General features: G+C 39.1%; 1 protein-coding gene and 1 long non-coding RNA gene across 2 annotated transcripts; one reads left to right on the top strand and one right to left on the bottom strand.

Annotated features, from left to right (window-relative positions):
* Positions 1-5479, bottom strand: LOC144711152 (GDT1-like protein 5). The gene is made up of 12 exons (XM_078585076.1): positions 5316-5479; positions 4815-4883; positions 3746-3805; positions 3596-3643; positions 2005-2093; positions 1872-1908; positions 1725-1772; positions 1236-1304; positions 1085-1129; positions 941-1002; positions 343-415; positions 1-244 (listed from the first exon to the last, which is right to left on the bottom strand). Exons 1-12 carry the CDS (start codon positions 5334-5336, stop codon positions 173-175), a joined length of 693 nt encoding a protein of 230 aa, XP_078441202.1. The 5' UTR covers positions 5337-5479; the 3' UTR covers positions 1-172.
* Positions 5480-6634: 1155 nt separating this feature from the next.
* On the top strand, positions 6635-8116 carry LOC144711290 (uncharacterized). Its single transcript, XR_013583514.1, has 3 exons — positions 6635-7034; positions 7640-7742; positions 7865-8116. It is a non-coding gene; the product is annotated as an uncharacterized LOC144711290 (long non-coding RNA).
* The last annotated feature ends 6165 nt before the right edge of the window (positions 8117-14281 follow it).

Genomic DNA, 14281 nt, shown 5'->3' with positions numbered 1-14281 from the left:
TAATCCCAAATAATCTGAAATTTTCAATAGATAAATATATGTTTTCTATATCAATTATGCTATAGATCAATAACAGTACATTCTTTTCTTTGAGGGCCAAAGTCAAATATGCAACTTGAAAACAGATAATCCCAAATAATGTGAACTTGGAGGAGAGAGACGAGGGCCAAGATCATGATACCGGGGATGATAGCAGAGACTGGATGCCAAACACAATGAAGAGAACCCCACTGGAGAGAGCCACCTTCACACCAAGATTACAATAAAAAAACACAATTCAAAGTTGAAGATTGAAAAAAGAATATTTTAAAAATATATTTGATAATATGTGAATTAGATTACCATTCTCTCTGATATTTGTGATGCCAGGCTCTTCCCTCCAACCACAGCTGCAGTGGTGCACAGTGCTTGGGCTCTGAAATTATTGAGAAAAATTGAAGCAGGGATAAAAATAATTATCCTATTTTTGCATGTATTATGGCAAAATTTTGATGAGATGGATGGATCATATTTATTTAAGATGGTATGTAGGGTTGGCTAACCGTGAAAAAATCGTCATCATCACCGTTAAATTTTGTCCTCATCGCCGATGTGCTGCTTAGAGAAATGATGATGACGAGTTCGTCATCAACATATTGATGATGATGATGGTGATGACATCATGAACTGTGTCATCTTAGCTGGGAAACGGATGGATGATGATGATGATGACGCTGATGACTCTTGAAACCAAATTATGATGACACATCAACAGATGGATAATGATGACAATGACGATGTCGGCTCTTGGAAACCAGGTTATGATGATGATTTGTCATCATCACTGTCATTATTGATGCTGCATCCCAAAGTATGACAAGCTTATTGGTCGAAATGTTAATTGATCAGCATTAAATCAAGATCTTTGCAGAGAGGTGGCATTTAGAAGACAGAAACTCACAATATCCCTCCAAGAACGACCCCCAGTGGGTTCTCATCAGCAGCCAGTCCAATTGTGGCAATCTGGAATTAATAATAAAAAATTATAAATAGAATCAAAATACTGAAATGCGGGAAATTTTAATTATCAGGATAATGGAAGAACCTGGCTTTTGTCACCCCACTCTCCAAAGAATGTTATTGAGAAGGCCTGACGAAAGTATCGCCCGTATGAAATTTAGGGGACAATGATGATGCAATCGAACGTCAATGAAATAAATTTCAACGAAATACAAAAGCTGCCCAACGATCCATACCTTCAGAAAGATGGGAGAGAAAAAGTGAAGAATGAATGGCCTCTGATCCTTCTTCAAGTCAGCATCATCCTGCCAATGTATGAATCATGAGGTAAAAACATTGGTGGGTTTATCAAACTTCCAGAAATAGATGTGGAGATTGAAGTTTATGTTCAAAAAAATAAATGTGATCCAAGTTTTCAATAAAAGTCACTGGCTCCACAAACCCAATCAACAGAGCCTATTTTAAAATCGTTTATTTGGAAATCGTCGTGTTTAACATATTTTTAGATTGATGAAAAGAATTCAAGATGGCTTAAAAAAATAAGCGTTACAAAAGCAATATACAGGAATCAAATGAATGAGGATTATATTCCCGCGCAAGGACACATCTGCAAAGTGAAAAGATCCAGGAGTGAAAGACAGCAAAATTCAACCTTAGATTAATATACAAGAAAAGGAGAAATAAAATAACTCATGCATAATTTCGGGAAGAAAGCAAAATTCAACCTTAGATTCTGATTTTGCTCTCACGTTGTTGGCCTTCCAGTCCGCATCCTATTTAAGGTGAAGGCAACAAAAAAAAAAAACGAATTTTTGTCAAGAAATTTGGGATGGGCATAAGGCATATTAGAGATTAAGTGGAGGTAAGTTCACCAGCTCAGCCTCAACTTCAGCTAACTCCTCTGCATCCCTACGCATTGTATGAAACATTATAAAATTCAAGTTATTCTCTAATGACAATGGCAAAAGAACAAACGAGAGGAGAAATTTATTTATATTCACATACCCATGTTCGGTAAAGCCCTCCCAAAGGGACCAAATTCCGAACCCGAAGAACAGTAAGGTTGTAATTGTATGTGTCCATTTGCGAGAAATCTAACTCGACCAGGGGAACAAAAATTATCAGAAAAACTGATACATTATTCATAAATATCCTACTGAGGAGGGAAAAGATGCAAGATGACGAGTCGGTTACAGGCACAGGGGCCCAAAGAAGCATGTGTGAAGAACCTATAAAAGAAGATGGAGCCGGAGCAATGACGGGATTGGCTATTTTCTTCAGGAACTGCCAGTAGGCGGTCGTGGAGCAACTCAGGGAGGAGCCTGCCGACCAGAGACGGGGAGAATTCAACCGGATTCTCCATTCATTCATCATCCCATTACTTTCAGCGATTGTTTTGTGTGAAGACAATTTCCTATTCTGATATATTTCCTTAAAATTCGAACGAATTGGGTCTTCATACAAATAGTCGAATAAAAAATTCAAGAAACCCCTAGGGATACAATCTACTGCACATTATCTACTAGTTAAATAAAGCGAGAAAAATAGAACACGTAAATCTAATTTAAAATAGTAATAATACTCTTTATAATTCATGTATAATTAAATGTGGATAATATGACTAATACTAACATAAAAGTCCATTGAATGTAAGATGACAGATAAGAATGGATATTTGATATTAGATAATGGACTATTGGCAAGCAGCAAATGCCTGTAGAAAATTTTCATCAACTATTGGTCATTAATCTCACACATCTGAGTCCCTTAATTTTTAAAATCTTATGGAAAACAGAAGATGAACACAAAGAGTGATGCAGGAATCAGGTTGGTTTTCTCGGCTTGATCAATATCTCAACAGCCTTTGAGTATTCCTTTTTCTTCAAGTACCATTCTAGCACAATTTAAAATGATAAAAAAGGAAATCTCTAACGTGGGCTAAGTGAACACAACTGAACACAAAACATAAAGCAAACCGGGTAAACCAATGATCTTGCTTGCATAACAATAAGAACCTAGGTTTTCCTATAAGGAGATGAAGACACACAAAGAGAGATATAAGGGAAACCAAGGTGTAACTTCACTCGTTATTTTATGCTGCCCTCCTAAGGGAGAGCTCCATATAATTAAAGTGAAAGGGGAAACCTACCCTGACAACAAAACAGCATTATGCCCAAAAACGGCTTAAGCGGCAAAAATATCTCTGCAGGATATAGGATCATATCACATAGTTGAATACCTGACATCAAAGCAAGGATCCCAAAAATGGGGGTTTTGGTTTTATTGTCATCTCCTGACTCCCCCGGCAGCAAGGTTCCACCTACCGTCCAGCTTTCTCTCTCTTTCCCTCTTCTCCCACGCCCCAAACATTAATTTAATTGGCAAATTGTGAGACATGCTTTGAGATGTTTCTTCCCTAGAATTTTATGTATTCCATACACTAGAGATACGTTTACCCTAAAAATATAGACTTTAAACAAGCCAAAAGCTAGAAATCTCATAAAAGCACAAAGATGATTAATTAAATACTAGTTTAAGAGAAGTCCATCATCATATGAACAAATAATTTTTTCTGTTCTATGATTTTTTAAGTTACCAGATTCGGTGCTGCCCAGCCAAATAAAACGGAAAGCGCAGTCATCACCTGAATCCAAAAGAAACATCGTGTTTTTTTTCACATCCGACATCTGCTAGGCAGATTAATGCAATGGAAGCAGGCAAGCCTGAACAATTACGGAAAACTCACAATCAGCGCTGACAGGCAACCCGATAGTACAAGTCTTCTTGGATGGCGCATTGCCAAGATCTTGCAAAAAATATAACCTCAGTGTCAACGACAAGTAAAATGGGTTTTGGAAAAAATCTTTTTTTCTGAAATATTGCATAAATTTTATTTATTCACCTCACCAGAGGCCAAGCCCAGTGTTTTACTGGTTTATTCAAAATTTTAAATAAATCAGAACAAACTGATGAGTAAATTCTGGTAGTTTCGATGAACTGGGACAAAATGTTTTCCCAAAAAGTGCATTACACATTACAAATTTTGGATTAGCATAATAATCACAGTTTTTATGCGAGGATATGGTTATTTCCTTCCCAGGAAATAACAAAGTCCGATCTTCTTCTTCACTTCCATTTACAATTTTGTTTTTTACTTTTTAATTGGTCAATAAAATTTCGTTCATTGATTCACTACGTGGTATCCGAAATCGGTCATTCATGGCCCTCTGACATTAGTTTTTCCCCTATCGGTGTATCGTACTCAAGAACTGACTTGAAACTTAGATTTTCTCCCCAGATTTCACGATGGATGGTTAGTAATGTGTGAACGAGATTTGGCGTCTCATAAAAATTTTCATTTCTACGTGAAATTTCCCAGCTTCAAAACCACCATCTATCTTTACTTAAACAGTAAATCAGTAATAAAACAGACCCATCAAAAGATAGCAGTATTTGACCGCGTATATGACTATTGTCTGTGGCTGGGCTGCCAAATTGAGAAATGATATATCATGACTAGTAGCCGATTGCAATTCCTAAACTTCTAATTTTAAGGCAGCCAGTAATGTAAGTGGCGGGTTTCTTGAAATTACGAACCAAAAGCCAGGTCATGGAAGAAAAACCAATCTCATACCAACAACTAAACACCGATCTACAAGCACTGCTAAATGCCTGACACAACAATTTAACCGTTTAATTTAAGCCTCTTTCTCATTTTCAAAAATCTCAAGAAGATAAACAAAAGATGTAGTGAAAAGTCGCACGTTGAGATATACAATAGCTAAATGCATAACCAAACGTTGAACTTCACTAACCGCGGCAGCAAAGAATGTTTTATCTCCGATTTCAGAGAGGACAGTCATGGCCAGCGACTTCGAGAAACCCTGGACAAAACCACCCGATTTCAAATATCCAATAGCCTAACGACGCAATCAGACACGTATTTATTTAAAAAAGAGGCAAAATTCTTATTCAGTGAGAGGAATTAACACGATGAAACTACACCTACAAGATGCATTGCTGATTCTGTACATCAACTTTAATAGACTGCACGGAAAAAACGAGAAAAAACGAGATACAAAGCAAAATTCGATCACTCCGATTAGCGATACACTCCAAAACCGCCCGATTTTCAATATTCAACGGCCAAATAACACAATTACGCACTCATTTGTCGAAAAAAAGAGTCAAAACTTCAGAGCAATGCGAGGAATCGACACGATGATGGAACACCTAGACGATGCATTGTAGATCCTGAAAATTCAATCCACAAAATCCTCGCGAAACAAATGAGATAAAATAGAAGATCCGCTCACCTCGATCAGCGATAGATCCATGATTACACACTGCAAAATCACGCCAACGAACGATTATTTCTCTGATTTTCTGTATATTTCGCCAAATCTATAATCAGCTCCAGAGTGCAATCTATAACAAACTTCTCCCTCTCTCTCTAACTTCTCTCTCTGCCCTGCATTATAGGGAATCGAAAGTCCACGGAACTCCACTTCTCAATAATACCATCATTAAATATTTTTAATCACAAAAAACACAAACCTTTTAATAAATTATTTCTCCTCTGGCGGAACGCACCTAAAAATCCAAAATTCATCACCAAAACCCCAAATATTTTAAGAAATTAATAATAAGAGGTCTTCAAAGCAACAGGATAATGTAAAGTTAAAAATAAATTCCTAAAAGTTATTTAAAAAATTATTTAACTTTTTGTGGATTCTGCTCTAGAAGAACACGCGCTGGGTATTTAACATTTTTACAGTAATGTAATATTGACAAAAAAAGAATATAAATCCCTGGACAGCTCCCACGATGACCAGAAACCCATAACTTTAAAGATAAGTAGAATAGTTTCAAAAAGGGGTTATATCACGGTGTGGCCCGAACTTTTTCGAAAATTCGAGTTACAGCCCTTACTTTTTTTTTGCCGCAACACAGCCCGAAGTCCCATTTGGTCCGCAGCCTGTGACGTGGTGTCTACGTGGCTGCCAGGTGGAGTTCCGGCGGAGTCCACCTAGGTGGATTCCACGTCACAGCGTGATTTGAAGAAAGAAAGATTTTAGCCCGCCCAATGTGAGTCACCCGGGAGAGAGCTGAGAAAGGTGACGAAGGAGAAGGAGACGGTGGAGAAGGAGGATGAAAGGGCGCGAGGGAGAAGGGGCTTCCGCGCTGATCAACGCCGTCGGCGCCGAAATCGTTGCGAGCACGCCCTCGCCCTCGCCCTCCTCGATCGGCTGAAGCGGCCGCCCTACTCTGTCGCGCCGACGGTCCTCACCTACAACACCGTCATCAACGCCTGCCCTCAGGCCACGGAGGTGCCCTAGGATAAAGAGGAGATGGGCGAGCTAAATTCATGCTCTTCCATACCCATTCGTTCATTTGCGCTTGCTGTTCTAGGGTTCATTGAAATTTGATCTTCAATTCTTCTTCCTCGCCGATTCTTTTTTGCTTTGATCCACGAGTGATGGTAGACTGCGGATTGACTGGATCTCAAATTTCAATCTCTCTCTCTGTAGAACTCTCGCATGAAGGAGAAGGGGGGGAAGAAGAATTCCGGCGGATCGGAGCATTGTCTTCAATTTGCCAAGAAATCAATTCTCCAAACGCAGCGAACTTGTTTTCATATGCTTTTTTTGTCAAATTCTGTTGGAAATTTGGTTTCTCGTGATTTGAATCAAGATTTATTTTAAGCAGTACAGTTATCCGGCGGATGGATCTGTTGATGAACAGATTCATCTTTGACTGTTTTGCTTCTTAGTTTGATTCGTCCTAGGTTTGACGCCTTCTTTCCGCGTCGCCTTTTCTCTTGGTAGATCTGTGCCTTTTCTCTTGCGGTCGTCATGGATTTAGGCTGCTTCAGGATTCAATTTCTTGCTTCTTTAATTGGTGGGTCTCTTTGCAGAGCAGATTCTTGTGAGGATTGAATTGTTGACCCCCCGGCTCCCTCTTGGCCTATGCTGCAAGATCTAATGGAAAGAAAGAAGAACATGACGGATCTATTAGCCGCCGGACGGAAGAAGGTTTTTCTTGCCCCAATTCCCTTTCATGTTGCTTTTTCATTGTTCCAAGCATCAGTTTCTTGCTCTTTACGGATATTTCATGCTATTTTTCTCATTTTTTATCCTCATTTCTATTCAGTTGCAGCAATATAGGCAAAATAAAGATCATAAATCTCCCATGGTTTGTCGAGCACCTTTGAAGATGTTGTTGCTAGAAATTACCTTGAGGAACGCCAAGCCCTCTAGAAGAAAGCAGAATCAATCAAAAAAGGAGAAACACCTCAGAATAACTTCTCCTGCCTTTCCCAGACGACTGATGATGTACATCTGATTCAGATTCTGAAATCTCATCTTTATTTGAGCAATGTCACTAAGGATTTTCTCCAGTCGCAGATTTCTGAGCTGGTCGATGAACGATAACTTAGTTCTGCTATTGAAATTTTACAGCCCCAGGATCTGGCCAAGGCGCATTACATTTGAACATTATTTTTCCTCCTACAGATGCGAACCTGCCTTTATTTTATTCTCTTTCATTTAACGCTTTTAGATATGCACCTATGTCGTTTGAGAATTTATTGAAAAACATATTTCAAATTTCCTATCTCGGTTGATACCGAAATTTTCAGGCAAGAAAAGCAAGTGAGTTGGCTGGATTCTGTGTTCCCCACAGATAAAAAACTCCAACGTAGGAGACTGAGTTCCCCACAGTCGGGCTGCATTCTGTGCCAGGTGAGACGAACAGCTATATTGCACCATGCGTTTACTATTAATAAACAGCATTTCAATAAAGTTAAACATTATTCTTGATTGGCAATTTGAATTTAAAATATGTTCTTGCTGGGTGAGAGCAGGGGACGGTGAAGGAGGCATTGAAATGACGGGGAGCATGCAGCTTATCAGCTTATCAGAGAGCTAATGACGGGGAGCATACAGCTCGACCATGCCTGGAGGTTGACCCATCACGGACCGGAGGTGGCCCGGAGGTGGACTGCTTGGCTCGACCCTGCCCACCCCCTTTGATGTGCCCCGGGCGTTCAATGACGCCATATCAATTTTGCCGACATCTCGCAAGCATGATGGATCACTTGTATCGAATTGTGAATGAGGACGTATCATTTTTGCAGACTTGTGAATTATATTCTGTTCTGTGACTCAATTTTGAGGTCGCGAGGAACATAATGAAATATGTTTTATTGGAAGACAATTTCTTGGTTTATTGGAGAATACGTACTATAAGTAGGCATGACACTAGCCGATTTAGTTCGTAAGAACCTATTTTTTTACTGTGAAAACATGGGCCACGACGAAGAAGAAGGGCGAACAGGAAGGACGAATATGTACCGAAATGCATGGATTAATCAACGGCGATTCAGAACCGCGAACATGAACGAGAATTCTGTGGAATTGGATAACAAAGTTTGTATCATCAACCAAGAACTGAATGCTGTTCTACAAATGTTTGTTTAGGGTGAGCGATTAATAAGCTTGAGCGCGTTGTGTTTCGTAGCCGAATTGCAACTTCACCGGCGATGGTCTTCGACAATTGACAGATATGTAGCTTCCTGAGATCCCTGCATGATTAGTGAAACAAGTTAATTGGTTAACGTTCGGAAAAAAACGATGACACATGTAAACAAAGTTAGACATAAAATTGAAACTCTACCTGGCCTTCAGTTTCCATTTTTGGTTGGGTACATGTCTTCCGATTATGCCCAACTTGGTGGCAGAGGGAGCACGTCATGTGCAGGCCTCTCCTCGACAATCTATGTACCATGGGTTCTTTCTCAGCGACGTCAATCCTCATCTTCAGCTTGGGCCTTCCAGGTTGTCTCCTCACAAGAGGAGGGAATACATAGCTCCCATCAACTTCACGCCATAGGTTTTTGCCATTCATTGGCGGGATACCATAAGTGTAAGCTAGTTTGTATACGTCTTTCTTGAACCATTCACTGACAAAAATGACGGGGTCCTCCTTGACCCAATGAATGCAACATATAACATGGGGGCATGTAATGCCCCTTAACTCCCAATATCCGCAACTACATGTTCTGTGAAATACATCGACCACAAACCTGCTTCCCAAGTCTGTGACCTCGAATTGATACTTCCCTACATGCCTAAGAGTGCATCTCCTAGACTTCTTTTTGTTCTCTTCGACCACCTCCCTTATCCGAGGGCATAACGTATCAGTTCTATTTGAAAACAACTCCCTTTTTTTTGCTACCCTCTGCATTACTACACCTCTGACTTCCTCTAGCATGTCGATGATTGGCTTAGACCTGGCCTGCATGATTTAGTTGTTGAAGCACTCGCAAATGTTGTTGTCGATCACCTCACACCTTCTGTCCTCATTAATGTACGCCTGCAAAACTTCTTTATACCTATATCTTGGAAGTCTTGCGCGGCTTGTGGGTTCACACTGCTCATCTCCCTCATCAGCCGTTGGAAATCTTCGTGCGTGGTGGCCTTCGCAGCTTTCCAGAATAAGTTCTTCAAAAATGCTGTGGAATGTCCTTTCTTCTTCCAATTCGCGTAGATATGCCGAGCACAATTCCTATGCTCCGCATTGGGCAATAAGGAGGACACTGCGTTCTCCAGTCCCTGCACAATGTTAGACGGTACACATCTATTAATGTACTACACGTGTTTGACAGCAAGCGATAAGAGTCCAAAGAAATAAATTAAGTACTTTTTGCTGATCGCCAATAATCTTCCAGCCATTTTCGTCCACCATTCCTAGATCATTCATCAGTAGCTGAATAAACCACGTCCACGAAGATTGATTTTCACCTTCAACTACCGCCCAGGCGATGGGGAACATTTGATTATTTCCGTCCTTGCCGACAACACTCAATAGTTGGCCTTTCAGTTTGGTCTTCAAAAAACATCCATCCATTCCAATGACTCGTCTACAGCCTTCAAGGAACCCTCTTGCTATCGAATCAAAACATATGTAGAGCCTCTTAAACCTAACCAAGGAATCTGGGGTCGCTCTATCGAGAACCAGCTCAAAAGTACCACGCCTATTTACCCTCTTTAACTCGGCAACATATGCAGGAAGCATGTGGTAATGGTCGTCCAATGTTCCTAGAAGCTTCGTGCGCGCCTCGGTTCTGGCTCTATAACATGTTTGTTTTGAAACAGTGATTCTAAACAGATCATTTATTTCCCGCATCATATCTGTCACCTTCATATCCAAATTTATTCGAATTTTCTCCAAGAAGTGTTTCGCAACCCAGTGATAATCAGCTTGGCTATTCCTCGGCGTCCTGCTGCACATATGAGTATCATTAAGCGTTTTCACAACAAACGCCTCTCTCCTAGCATCCAAACTAGCATATATCCTCCACGGACAGTTTCCCTTGCAGACGACCTCCACTTTCTGGTCACCGGACCTCAGAAAAGTGATGTTGAATCCGTTCCAAATAGCGCGGTCCTTCACAGCTGCCCTAAATTGCGACGCCGATTCAAACTTCATGCCCACTTGAAATATAAAACTCTCAATGGGGCATCTCAGATCATACGTATTGCCCCCTGTATCTGTACCTTCGATTTTCATCATCGTCATCGGTACCATCGGGGGTTAACATATCATCCTCTGAATCGTCATACTCGCTATGATCTACCAATTTGTCATTCCATTCCTCACTGGAATATTCTTCTGGTGCACTTAAATACACGTCACTTTCCTCAACTTCCTTACAGATATCATATTCTGAGTCATCATCGCTATTATACTCAAAACCGAATACCTTGCACTCGTCATCGGCCCTGTTAAGTGACGGATGGTAAATAGTAATAGAACATGCGTTAACACCATAAATTTTTGTCATGCAGGTTTTATAAAAAGATTATAGAACCCACAGACATATTTATAACTCTACAGAGAGTTCAACGCCAAAAAAAGTACACTACCAATTTTAAAAATAATTTGAATCATCAACGTGAAGAGGGTTAGTATCGCGATGTAAAAATATATCTCAAATAACATTGGAAATAATTAAAAATTAAAATTATAAGACGTGCAGGAAAAATAGAGATAATAAAATCTTACATTACTTGAATCCAAGCGTCCATTGTCGAAGAAGAGAAGAATGCTTAAAAGCGCAAAAAATAGATGACTATGATGAGAAGAGGACAACTCTTCATATTTTTCATAACAGAAAGCAAAACAAATTCAAAATAAATTAAATAGGGATCACACTTCTTGTTCTCACCAATAAGTATGAGAAAGAAACACCATATCCTCCGTGATCAATAGAGAAACACCAACATCTTTGTCATGAAAATAATCTTATTCATCCAAGAGATATAAAGAGAGAGAGAGAGAGAATAATGATACACATAGTAAGAGAGAATTGCACGAGTGAACTCAAAACATTTATCCCAAGCGAGAGAAAGGAAATGCGGGAGAGATAACTTATACGAATGCAAGAGAGAGAACGACACAAATTTTAAAAATAAACATGGTAAGATGAAAAGAAGAGAGAGAAAGTTAACTTTTACACCGAGTCAAAAAACGCAGCTCACCGTAAATATCATTTATGGCAGAGAGGAACTGAAATTTTGAAATGCCATTGTATGAGATGTTTAAACTGATAGAGAAAGTTACATGAGTGGAGTGTGAAAGTTCTACATGAAGGCAAAAATAACAGTCATAAATAATCTTCGATGAAGAGAGAGAGAGAGACTAAAATTATCCAAATGTCATTGAACAAGATGTCAAAACTGATAGAGAAATTTAAACGAATGTAGTCTGCAAGTTTTACACGGAGACAAAAAACAACAGCCCAAGCGACTCTTCATTTAAGAGAGATACTACAATTTCCCAATGTCTTGTTAATCAAAAGAGCAGCTCAAGGAAATCTTCCTTTAAGAGAGAAAGAGATCGTAAAATTTTCAACTGTCACTAAACAATATGTGAAAAATGAGAGAAAGCTGCAAGAATGGAGTTTGAAAGTTTTACATAGAGACAACCAAACAGCCCAAGGTAGTCTTCATTAAAGGGAGAGAGACTGCACAGCTTTCCAAATGTTACTGAACAGAATGCAAAAAATTAATAGCAGCCCTGGGTAATCTTTATTTAAGAGAGGGACAGAGAGAAGAACTTTCAAAAGTCATTGAACAAGATCTTAAAATTGACAGAGAAAGTTACATATGGGCTTCAAGAGAAAGAGAGAAGATCATCGGTATTTTGAGAAGCAGTAATGTATGTCCATCTGGAGAGAGAGAGAAAGAAACCCACATGTAGCTAAAGAATGCGGTAAACCATGAAATCTAGAGGGAGACACAGAAAGTTACATGAATCGAAGAGAGAGCAATAAAATATGGGCTTCAAGATAAAGATAGAAGATCATCGGTATTTTGAGAAGCAATAATGTATGTCCATCTAGAGAGAGAGAGAAAACAACCCACACGTAGCTAAAAAAGTAGTAAACCATGAAATCTAGAGAGAGATAGAGAAAGTTACATGAATGGAACAGAGAAACCCTACCTCGTGGAACTCCCGTAGCCAGGAGGAAGCTCGCAACGATTCCCGTAGCCAAGAAGAAGCCCCTTCTCCCTCGCGCCCTTTCTTCCTCCTCCACCGTCTCCTTCTCCTTCGTCGCCTTTCTCAGCTCTCTCCCGGGTGACTCACATTGGGCGGGCTAAAATCTTTCTTTCTTCAAATCGCGCTGTGACATGGAATCCACGTGGCTGCCACGTGGATTCCGCCTAGGTGGACTCCGCCGGAACTCCACCTGGCAGCCACGTAGACTCCACGTCATAGGCTGCGGACCAAATGGGACTTCGGGCTGTGTCGCGGCAAAAAAAAAGTAAGGGCTGTAACTCGAATTGTCGAAAAAGTTCGGGCCACACCGTGATATAACCCCTTTCAAAAATAATAAATTAATGAGAAACGCATAACTTTAAAATAAATTGAATATCTTCGAAAATAACAAATAATTGAGAAGGACATAACTTTAAAAGAGAATCGAATATTCTAAAAAATAACAAATAAATGAGAAACCCAAAACTTTGGAGAGGATAATTTATAAGTTAGTTCTCCTGGAGTAGAACGAGCGTCAGATATAATATAATAAATAGAACATTTTACAATAACCATACGTGTGAACAGGGAAATTTCGGTTATTTTTTAAGAGTTTTTGGAGGTTTGTATGATTAGCGATATTATAATATTATATTCTAATATGATAAGTCAAAAAATTTCTAAGAAAATTTGGGTTATTTCTTATGAGTTTTGGGTTTGTATAATTTATTCTATTATTTCTTCATTTTGTTTTATGATTCGTCTCTTTCTCTCTCTCCACGTGGGGTAGAGAGAGAAAGAGACAGATTCGTATATGAAATGACATAAAAAAGACAAATCTCTCTCTTTTATGTCAGTTAGATACGAATCCCTTTTTTTATGTCATTTCACATACGATCTCTCTCTCTCTACCCCACGTGGAGAGAGAGAAATATACGCATCATAATAGAATTTAAAAAAGCTTCTAAGAAATAATAGAACAAACTATACAAATTCAAAACTCATAAAAAATTACCCAGATTTTCTAAGAAATTATTTGACTTACCAGAATAGAATATAACATTTAAAAATTCAAGAATAAATTCTTAGCCAGACTCGAGCGGAAGACACAGTGGATATGTAAGATTTATTTAATGGAAAAAATATCGGTGAAAATTAGAAATACCTTGTTTTTTATTACTCCCCGACAGGAACAGTAAAATAGAAATATAATATAAAATTGAAATATTAAATTATTTATTAAAATAAAAAATAAATCCGTTTGCAGATCGCACGTGGCATTCGAACTCTCACGTGGTCATGTTTCTTTCTAGGAAAGAAAAGTAATAGAGATAGAAAGAGAAAGGCAAGGCCTAGAGCCTATCCACGTAGGATAGAGAGAGAAAGAGGCGTTTATCTCCATTTCTCTCTCTATCCTATGTGTACAAAGAGTCTAATCTAGGGGGAAAATATACGAGAATAGAAAAGTGTGTTATATCGAGATTCTTAATATCTTTTCTTTTCTTAAACTCTGGGCGTGGACGAGTGGAATCCGAGTGTAATTGGGATATATATACTCGCTCCACGCCTAAAAAACATTGAAAAACACTTCACTTAATAAATAAAAACCTCTTGGGTGGCGTCCAGGGCACGGATGGATCGGTCTACGGGCACAACCGTAGGGTTGGGCGTACCCGGCACCGTGTTTTTGCCAATTAAAATAAATAAATAAGTAAATAAAAAATGAGGAGCCGTATGA

The sequence above is a fragment of the Wolffia australiana genome, chromosome 13, assembly GCF_029677425.1.
Source record: "Wolffia australiana isolate 7733 chromosome 13, ASM2967742v1".
In the NCBI taxonomy this organism is placed as follows: Eukaryota; Viridiplantae; Streptophyta; class Magnoliopsida; order Alismatales; family Araceae; genus Wolffia; species Wolffia australiana.
The sequence above is the reverse complement of the archived record's forward strand: the minus strand, read 5'-3'. Positions and strand labels throughout refer to the sequence as shown.

Bases quoted from the DNA above. Each gene is read 5' to 3' on its own strand.
- LOC144711152 (XM_078585076.1), bottom strand. From the start codon at position 5,336: ATGGATCTATCGCTGATCGAG. The intron at 1,130-1,235 runs GTATGGATCGTT...TACTTTCGTCAG, and splicing joins TCTCTCCCATCTTTCTGAAG to GCCTTCTCAATAACATTCTT. The intron at 1,003-1,084 runs GTTCTTCCATTA...TATTAATTCCAG, and splicing joins AGTGGGGTGACAAAAGCCAG to ATTGCCACAATTGGACTGGC.